Genomic DNA, 10,833 nt, shown 5'->3' on the forward strand with positions numbered 1-10,833 from the left:
TGCGCAGAACAAAGTCATTTTATTTGAGCAGAATTAACAACTTTGTCATTTATAGAAATAATTCTAAATTAAACTTGCCAACAAAACCCAAAAGACTAATTAGAAACGAGAAAAAAATCGTTTTTAAAAGCTCTTTTTTATGCAGCCCACTTCTAATAAAAAAGTTTTTGTTAAATTGTATAAAATATTAAATTACTTCCAAATAAAATTATATATATATATCGATACAAAATTAACCAAATTATTTGTTTACTGCTACACCGTCACGTTTCATGCCCATGCGCACCTCTTTCGGACACACCCTCCCACTCTGAATTAACCAATCAGAGTCGCCTCGCGCCCGTGAAAAGAGCCAATTGAGTGGTGCGCGTCTTCCGCAAACATGTCTCCCACGAGGCTGTGCGTTCCAGGTAAGTCTCCGTAAAAACCGCTTTTAGCGGTTTTCTATTGGTTTTGTGTGTTGTTTTTTTGTTAATCCCGTTTGTGAGTCTGTCACTGGGACGCCAGAAAATGGCGTAAAATTCTCCGTAGCGGTATAACGTGTAAATGTTGCTGCCATAGCTACGCGCGATTTAGCTCGTCTTTGCGCACTCATCGTTTAGGTAGTAGTAAATTCGTAGATTTGCGTTTGTGTGCATGCTTATATTTCCCTTTTCTTACTTAGTTTGGGCGCGTGCTCGCATTTTCTGAGCTCCGAGACACGTGAGGGGGCGGGGAAGGCTCGACACGTGAAGGACTGTGACTTTTCCCACCCCCGAAAACTATGCAGTCGATCCTTAGGATCACGTGGTTATAGCGGGGCCCCATGTGGTCCCCTTCAGAAGTTCGGACGGGTACAACATTTTAGAATATTGACTATTGAAAGCTGCGTCATGCATCAGCAGAAATGTGGTGTTCGTCTGAAACAGCTTCTAGTCAGTTAAGTCCTGCTGTCTTTGTACAACAGTTCATCATCATTCACTACTGTGTCAAACTTAAGGCCAGGGGGCCAAATGTGGCCCTCCGTGTTATTTTATGTGGCCCGCGGGAGCATGAAAGTTTTTAATTTCTTAAAATGAAATGTTTTTTTAGTTGATTACATATTATTTGTGTAGCTGCAGTTGTAATTATACAATGTTTGCCGGTCTTGTGTGTGTATGCAGACAAATTGTTGTCATCAAACCATCAGTTGGATGCAAGGCTGTGAGCAGCCTTTTATTGTAAAATGTTACACGTGTAATTAATCTTCTTTCTAGCTCAGTTTTAAGTTATTTTTCTTTTTTCACTTGGACAGTTTGAGCGTGGGTTTTAATAAGCAGACAAAATGTAGAAGGATTTATGCTAAATTAACAAGCAAACATGTTTTCTATGCAACTGTAATTGTCACTATAAAACGTTATATTTAATAAATGAGTTATTTAACATTAAGGAGTAGTTACGTCTATCTTTCATTACATTTGGTTACATGTATAAGTTATATCTGGCCCTTTGAGGGCAGCTGTTATGCTGATGTGGCCCTCAGTGAAAATGAGTTTGACACCCCTATACTAATCAGTATTTACCTGTTTAATCAATTTTGAAAAGACGTATTGAAACTGTAGTTGGAAATGTGTCTTTTTAATAGTGTAAATATTGAAACAACAAAGCATTTAATGTTAAACTAGGAAAAGGTGAACATCCTGAGGAACCTTTTCAATAATCGGATCCAATATACATCTTGAATGTTATATTTGTCATTTAAACTAATGGCAGAATAAACAAATGTATAATTGCAGATGTCATGCCCCTCCACACACATGGAATGGACTCATAAATGAACCTTTGAATCTGAGCTGTATTTTACATACTTAGAGCCTGAAGATTATTTCACTAAACATTCAGTTATATATATATACTCTAGCTCCCCTTCCAATATACTATTTATGAAATCTCTATAATATTTATTTCCTTGTTGGAATTCAAAAACAACAATGTAATAAATAATATTGTTTATTGTTTGCTGTTTTGCATATGCATATGTATAAAGGAGCTTTGTGCCTCTGCTGTGAGAAAAACGAAGCAACTATTGCAAAGTTTGCAATAATTTCAAATGGAAAATTATCAATATTGAAAGAAAAACAAGAGGGGGGGGGCAGACACATGACAGGCTCTGATTGATTGAACACACCTGATCAGATAATCTGCTCTAGAAAACAGGTAAATCCTGTGGTTTTACTGTGGTTTGGCAGGAAGCCCCACCTTCATTCTGACCATCTGTGTCTCAGGTGACAAACTGTGCAGCGTGGAGGACTGCATTCTGGGAACTGGAGTGTATCTGCGGCACGGCTACATCTACTCCTCTCTTGCAGGCTACGTGCTGAAGAAGAATGAGGGGGAGCAGGTGAGGAGGGGTGGATCTAGCAGAGTTGACTTGTTGACACATCTTCCAAGTCTGTAGTTAAGGGGATTTTCCTTTAAAGAGAGAGAGTATTTTGTTTTAATTTTTTTCAAATTTGGGGACAAACTGTAGTTCATTTATCGTCCAGCCTTACCATTAGCCTGACTCCACCCACCCTCTAATCCAGAGGGATCAAAGTTTGGGATGGAACGGGGTGATGACGAGTCTGGTCCGCACTGGTTCTCGTGCACGTTTGTGGTGTTTTACAGTTACCTGTGATCTCTGTGGTCAGAGAAACAGAAGTCCAGCTGTTGCCAGATGTGGGCGCCATCGTCACCTGTAAGGTAGGAGGGGGGGCTGACACAGGTGGGACCTACACTTTTAGCCTCATTAGGAGATTTTTCCAGGACTTTGTCACATTCATGGTGCTTGTTTGGTAGCGGAATTGTTTGCAGATTAGAAATATAGATTATCATAGATAATTAATTAAATTTATTTTTTTAAACAGAAGAAAGTGCGATGATGACAAAATACATGTGGTAAATGGATTCAGTATTCCTGCCTTTGTCTTTGCTGTTTTCCTGCATGTTTTTAAAATCATAAATAAATAAAAACATCATAACTAAACTCACAGCTGTAGACTCCCTTCTAGTCTAAAGCAGCTCCACATTTGAAACTGGGTTGCATTTAGCATCACAGTTTGACATCTTTTCTGTCTGTTGCTGAACCACAGGGAGACTTTCAAAATCAAAGACGTGTTTGTTTTCAATACCTAGAACAGAGAGGAGGACTGGTGTTATTACGCCATTTGGAAGCGGTTTCACACTCACATGTGTGAACAAATATTAGCTCCTATTTAGACTGATTCTACAAGAGAAAAGCTTTTACAGCACTTATGTAATCAAAGGTTTTTCCAAAGCTTTAGCTGACACCAAATTGCAGATAAGATGATGTTTTCCACATAGTTGGTTAGGTTTTGTGGGACAGATGCTGGACTTCTCCCTGCCAGAGAAAGTTGTTTGAATCCCAGAAGCTTCTAGTCTGAATATGTGAGTACATCAAGCACACATTTTAATTGTCAGATCCTTCATGTTACAGGTGACGAGCATCAATTCCAGGTTCGCCAAAGTGCACATCCTGTATGTGGGCTCCACGCCGCTCAAGGACCTGTTCAGAGGAACCATCAGGTGAGGCAGAGTGGACGCAGCAGATGTGGCTGTTTTAGTGCTGTCTGACGCTCTTCTGTGTGTTCAGGAAAGAAGACGTTCGCGCCACAGAGAAAGATAAGGTGAGCGAGATCCGTTTGGCCCGGCGCCGTCCGTCCTTGCTGGTCTGACGTTGAGCTTTGTTTAGGTGGAGATGCACAGAAGCTTTAGACCTGGGGACATTGTTCTGGCCAAAGTGGTATCCTTCATATTTCTTGATGCTCCGCGCACAAAGCTCAGAAGCTGGCATGGCAGACCTTAACCTGACGCTAGATTTCTCTGGGAGACGTTCAGTCCAACTACCTGCTGACCACTGCAGAGAACGAGCTCGGAGTGGTGGTGGCGCACAGCGACGCAGGTGAGCGCACGGTCACCCTGCTGTGACGGGACGGCGGTGTTCAACCACCGGGTCAGACGGGAGTTCGAAATATTACAAAATAGAATTTATGTCATCCTCTGTCCTCGCCTGCCCTCATATGTGGAAGAAAAGCCATGTCTGTGTGTGTTTGGGTCAGCGCATATGTGTGCAAGTTTGTGTGTGTGAGGTAGAGTTGGCGTGTGTGCGTGAATAGCGTGTCATCTGGACCCCACAAGATAACAGAAGGGTTATTTATATGCACCCGTATTTATTAGCATTTGTATGAGGATTTATGTTGGTGTGTATGTGTGTTAACATGCGAGTTTGTTCTAGCATGGATGTGTGTGAATGTGTGTTAGCATTTGTGTTAGGATGTGTTGGTGTGTGAGTTTGTCAGTTTGATTTTGTCTTGGCATTTGTGTGCTTTGCGTTGGTTTCAGTTTTTTATGTTTGTGCTGACATAAACTCTAACCTTTTTAACGCCGCGGACCGGTATGACGTCATACAAAGTTTTCACGGGCCGGTCTATATGATGTGGCCGACAATTATTGTAGCAACGCTACACTGAAGTTAAAGCGCAGGCATGACAAGAAGAATCCGTGCTTTCATTTTGACACGGACGTCACTCAGGTGTCATCATCTTCTCCCCTTCCTACACTCCTGGTGCAAAGGCTCCTCTTCTGTCTCCTGGCTGGGCGTTTTTCCCCTTTTCACACTTTCCAAAGACGTTTGTTTTTTACTAATTTTGCCAGCTCCTGGGTTTTATTTTAGCGGGATCCTATCACGTGACCGAGAAGAGAACCTTGGCCTGCGTCAAGAGTGACATAGACGGATGGAATAGGCTCCGTGCACGAAAGTAAGGAGTTCTACTTCCGCCGCCTTGAGTGTGAGGCCGACCATTTCCGGCTTGCGACTTCTATAGCAGCGACACGGCAGATTTTGATTGCGAAAGATGGCATATTTCACCCGTTTTCTACAAGGTCTCCCGAAAATCGACGTGAACGACATCTATAGGATTGTCGACCAGTGCGTGGTTACATGGGCAAAATATCGTGTCGAAAAATATAGTGTACAAAATACCGAAAGGAAATGTGTCCCGTTGTAAACAAACCTGTGCTGTCACATATTTATGCAGCAGCTCGGTAATATACGAGGCGATCTTCCAAACGTGCTTTTATTAATTTTATGAATATTATGAAGTGCCTGTTCGATCATCATTTTATATTTAATCCTTGTGGTCAGTGCTTTTTTTTTTTTTGTGGAAGAAGAACAGAACTGAAGAACAACCCAGTGTTAGGATAGGCTAACAACACGGGCTAACAACATCAGCCTTTATTTGTCGGGGCACAATTAGAAACACGATTCCATGTGTCGTGATTTTTTGAACAGTTTCTAAGGACTGAGCGGCATTTCTGCTCTGTAAAGCTCACACACTGCCCCGTGACGGCTGTGTAAGCTGGCCGCTCGAGCTCTGCTCTGTCCTCGCGAGTCCGGCAGCCGCTAACCCAGAGCGGCGGCTCGGCTCGCAGTCCGAATTCTCACACATAACAAAACGCACACGTAACAAAGCACCCTCCCCTCAAACACATTAATAAATCCAGCTGATCTGCTCAGTCAGAGGTTCATTCGGTCCACTGGCTCCGGAGCCCGAACGCAGAGCTCGGATGCTGGGTTTCAGACGTCAGTGGACACGCACCCCCCCCCCCCCCCCCCGCATCTCCCTCGTGAGGGGTGAAAGAGAGGGGAGACCCAGCGGGGCGAGAGCGGAGCGGCGCTTTACGCGGGGCGTCCGCAGAGCCGCTGGTCGGTCCCGTATGAGCTCCAAAGCTTTCTCTCAGCGAAACACCGTCAATGCATGACGTAACCCAGAGCAGCAGTGACACACGATCGGAATGACCGTTTACATGAACAACGATCGGTATACCCAGCTATCTCGATCGGAAAGAAATTTTGATCCAAACGAGTCTGACCGGGGCAAAGTATTCCGAACGGTGTGTTTACATGACGTATTTTCTTTCCGATTGCTGCAAATACGAAACACGACTCGTCTTGTTTGGGGTGAAGTCCTCCCGCCGTGTTCACCATCATTCGGCTCTCACCGACACATATACTGGAAAGCTATGAAAGCTTATATTAGTACTGTTGTACTTTGACAAATTCGCACACGGGTATACACAACAATGTTGTGATGTCTTTGTCACGCGTTGAAACACCAAACTCCTTTCTTTTACCCGAAATCTGCTCCTATTTACTCAAAACTAGCAACTCAACAAAACTCCCCACAACACTAACACGACCAACAGGTAGTTGTCGGCCTCACACTCGAAACACGGAAGTTAACCGGAAGTTCTGTCGTGCACGACAGAACTTCCGGTTAACTTCTCTAGTCGAATCGGGCAATTTTTCAAAATAAAACTTCTTTCAGATTCCGAAATAAATAAAACGGAAGTCATTTAAGTTATTCTTTCTGTGCGGCCGGGTACCAAATGACCCACGGACAGGTACCGGTCCGCGGCCCGGGGGTTGGAGACCGCTGCTCTGACACACACACACATTGACACAGAAATGGGCACTAACATGGCAACACGCATGGAAATAAGCACACACAAACTTAGTGATGCTGCAAACCAGTTGTCAGACTCGCTCCATCACGTGAACACACTAATACAGGGGTCGGGAACCTATGGCTCGCGAGCCATATATGGCTCTTTTGATGGTCACATGTGGCTCGCAGACAAATCTTTAATTATACTTTTTTTTTCATTAGACCAGTCCTTCTCGGGCGCGATGCGATGCCAGAAGCGCGCAGTCGTAGCGGTGCTTAGAGAGAAAAATCTGCGCCAGCGCTATCAGTTTACTATTATCTATTATTTCACAGAGTTTGTACCACCTGGAAACCTGTGAATTGCCGTGCCTAAAACTGCGCCCTCCCGTCTCTGAGAAAGAGCGCGCAGTTGCGGGGACGGGATGTTAGAGGAAGAAAGCAGAGGGTGGGGGTGAGGTGTTGTGGGGACAGGCAGCAGGTGAATCGCGCAGGGATTGTAAATACGTAAAACCCGCTGCCCGTCACTCACTGCAGTGTGTGAGTGTTTGTTTGGTTCCATGTCTGTCTCACATCTACAGAAAATTCAGACCTACGATCACGTTTAAAGTCTCAACGCCTGCATGAAGCAGAAACTCACCACGTATCAACCAGACTAGACCATCAGCAGAACTTCCACGAAAAATACTCATCATTTATAAGCAACAGCATAACAATGTTATTAAAAAGAATCCACAGACTTATTGTCCTTTAAAAATGTTGAAATTAAATAAAATGCACACATTCATTTGTATTTTTAGTTTTAAACATATTGTCGCGGACTGAGCGGCTGTTGGGCCGCGTTGAAAGTTCTGAAGTTCATTGAACGCATCTGATTGGCTCTCAGTTCTGTCGCTCAGCCTGTTATTAGGTAGTTTGGACCAATGGTGTTCAGCCATGGGCCAAATAAGGGAAATGGGAGGGCTGGAGCAGGAGGGGGGAATATAAAGTTGGGAGAAGCGCTCTCGTCTCGGCGGGAGAGATTCAGGAGTTGCTGAATTAATTTACGGCATTTGTTACAGCCTGCATTAACCAGAATAAAGAACCTTAAAAGAGGTTAAGTCTCAGTGTGGGAAAAGGACACTACATTATTGTATGGCTCTTTCGAAATTACATTTCAAAATATGTGGCGTTTATGGCTCTCTTGGCCAAAAAGGTTCCCGACCCCTGCACTAATACATACACGCACACTTACTTAGTGGCACATTTGTCAGGAGTTTCTCTGATTGGATGTCAAAGTCTTTCATATCTTAGCTAACATGTCTGCAGGCGTGAACCCTTTCATGCTGGTGTTTCAGAGAAAACCTTTTCAGCGCTGGCGTGAATTCCTTTGATGCCTACAAACCTTTGACCACATGTTTATAAATCTCAACACACACACTTGTGGTCACAGACTGGGGGGGCTCTAACAGACTCTGGGGTCTCCACAGCCCGAGCTCAGATGGTTCCCATCAGCTGGTGTGAGATGCAGTGTCCACAGACGCACACCAAGGAGTTTCGCAAGGTGGCACGAGTCCAGCCCGAGTACCTGGAGGCGTGAGGACCTTCCACCACCCCCCTGCGCCTGGACCACACAACTACTGCCTTTTATAAAAAAAAAAAAAAAAAAAAAAAACACCCCGCCAAGGCAGTATCTTGTCCTGTGTGGAAACAGAACTCCATCTGCAGATGTCCAGAGGCCGTGGGCGGGGCTTCAGTCCTTCTTCTGCTGTCAGGATGAGGTTCCGCTCTCACTCTGGTTGCTTCTGCTGGAGGATAAAATGTTAAGGCTCGGATTTGAACATTTGCTCTGAATTCTGGGAGTGTGGTCGTGTCTGCTGGACTGTGTAGAAGAAGAGCGGTTCAGGAACAGACGCTGATCCAGACTGCTTCTCCTGCAGGAAGCATCCGAGTGTTCCTGCTGATCTGCCCGCAGTGTTTTGTGAAGTTGGATGACTTTGGTTTGTGACTCCTGAGCGTCTGTCTGTCACTGTGGTCTTCTGGAACAGGAAATAAAACCAAACAGGATGTGAACATGAGGGTTCTTTCCTGAGCAGAAGCAGCTGAACAAAGCTGCTGAAAATGAATCCTGAAGGCCACCGGGATCTCCTGAGGTTCTCCTCAGCAGATCTGATGGATTTTTGCAGCCTTTTCTTACTGCATCTTCCATGAAGACAAAGTGACTGAAGCAGTTTGATCTGCTGTTTTTGTTGCAGTTTGCTGAAGATTTTCACCTTTAGGATTTCTTATTTTTGTGTGGGAGAACTTCAGTCACCAATGCGGTTGACTGAAAAAACTCAATTTAAAAAAAAAAAAAAAGTCCTTAAATTGCAATTTAGTTTTTTCATTAATAACTGCACTGAATTTAAAAAGTAGATAAGAAACTTGCACTTTCTCTAAAAATACATGTAATAACCATTCACTGTTAGGGAGAACTGGCCTGTGAGACGCCACCCATAGACAATGGCTCCAACCCAAATGACGTCAATACGGGCGCCACCATTTTGGAGCCGGTCGACGTCAGTTAGCAGTGATTGGACCGAGTTAGTCTGAGTGAACGTTTCTATGGCAACCACTTGTCAACCAGGGGTAAGGGTGAGGAAGTCCACACCCCATACCATTTGAAACTGGGCTTGGGAGAATCTGTCTGACGTGGAGATCAGATGTACTGCATACTTTTCATTGAGCCATCTGATTGGTCAGTTTATAACTTGCAACAAAGACCAAGATATCCCAAAGAAATTTAGAAATATCAGGAACATGTTAAAAAAAGTTATCAGAGCAAGAACAGTTATTCTGTCGAATAGAATGACTGATTAATAACTGTTCATTTCTCTGCAGAAGTCTGTGGGATTTTATCACTGGGTACTTCCTATTCAGAATGCGAGGAGGAAGGGTTCACTCTGTTAAGTTCTCATGTACAGTCAAGGGTAGTGAAGACAAGTTTGGTTTGACAAAGAAAACTTAAACACTGAATAAATCTTTGAATGTCCAAGGAACGACATTTAGATGAACAACAGGATGGACACCAACAGTCTCAACACCCAAATAAGCCTCTAGAGTCACAGGATTCTTCAGATGAGCTGCAGATGCTTTCTGTTCACAGCTGGAACTTCTACAACGGAAAAATCGGAGAAAGTTCTTTCTAATTTCTCCCAAGATATTAAAGGCCCTATAACATGCTCTTTCTTAAGCCTTTCAGAATAGACTAAATATGAGAATATTACCTTTGGCACACAAAACGATAAAAAGTTATTTTCACAGCTCATTTTCTACCCAAAAGTAAGACGACTCGATCTCTGAGGCTCCGCCTTTTGCTCTTTCTCCATTTAATAAATTCATTTCATTTCAGACTGAGAAGCAGTCCATAAAAGAAGACAGACAAACAGAACATTCAAAAAGAGAACCACAATTTACAGCCATTTAAACAGAGTGTAATCTCTGTACCCAGTGCTTTCTCAAGGCAGAGGTCTAGCGGCATGAGCTTCTTCTGGGATCAGTCAGAAACTTTATAATTACATTTTTAGACTTGTCCAGGCGCTCCATGAGGCTGTAGGTAAGATGCCGTAGTAGTGCCTCACAGGTGGAGATGTGAGCATCCACAAACAGCTGACTGGCTCTGTACCACCACTGTAGCAGAAGCCTAAAGGCCTCATTATGGGCCACTATGAATCTACAGAATGTCCACGTCCATAATTCCACCACAGAGGAGCCGTATACAGTGGAGTGCAGTAATCTCTGAACAATGAACACTTCCCTTGGAGAGAACACATACTGAATTTTCCCATCAGCATATCTGTTGAGCATAGAGTTTACAATATTGTCTCTGGATATCTCTGTCATCCCACCAATCATCGGTAATAAAATGATTGAAGTTTGTACCAAAGGCCGTCCACAAAGCTTAAAAATGGGAAAGTTTACATTTTTGTCGTCTTTGGTCCTAATAATCACTATTTAGCTTTTAGAAGGATTTTAATTAATATCAAAGTCTCTGCCATAGTCAGAGCAAACTTCTAAAAGTTTTTGCATCCCAGCACTGTCCTGGCTAAAAATGACAAGGTCATCAGCGTACCTGAGATGGTTAAAAACCTGACATCCATCAACACGTCCAGTTTTGCACAGATTTAACTCAGTAGAAAAATCATCAATATATACTCTCTTCCACTTTCGGCTTCTCCCATCAGGGGTCGCCACAGCGAACGAGTCGCATGGTAAATTTGGCAATGTTTTATGCCGGATGCCCTTCCTGACGCAACCTTCTCAAGCCGGGCTTGGAACCAGCAGAGGTAGAGAAGGGAACAGGGAGCAGCCTGGAGTCGAATCCGGGTTTCACGGACGGAAGGCGCCGCAAACC

The 10,833-nt window shown here is 43.7% G+C and overlaps 1 protein-coding gene across 1 annotated transcript; it reads left to right on the forward strand.

Annotated features, from left to right (window-relative positions):
• Positions 1-305: 305 nt before the first annotated feature.
• On the forward strand, positions 306-8,513 carry exosc1 (exosome component 1). Its single transcript, XM_004066137.4, has 8 exons — positions 306-410; positions 2,244-2,359; positions 2,626-2,700; positions 3,455-3,543; positions 3,611-3,644; positions 3,710-3,760; positions 3,835-3,919; positions 7,931-8,513. Exons 1-8 carry the CDS (start codon positions 383-385, stop codon positions 8,038-8,040), a joined length of 588 nt encoding a protein of 195 aa, XP_004066185.1. The 5' UTR covers positions 306-382; the 3' UTR covers positions 8,041-8,513.
• The last annotated feature ends 2,320 nt before the right edge of the window (positions 8,514-10,833 follow it).

Source organism: Oryzias latipes, chromosome 1, assembly GCF_002234675.1.
Source record: "Oryzias latipes chromosome 1, ASM223467v1".
Taxonomy (NCBI): Eukaryota; Metazoa; Chordata; class Actinopteri; order Beloniformes; family Adrianichthyidae; genus Oryzias; species Oryzias latipes.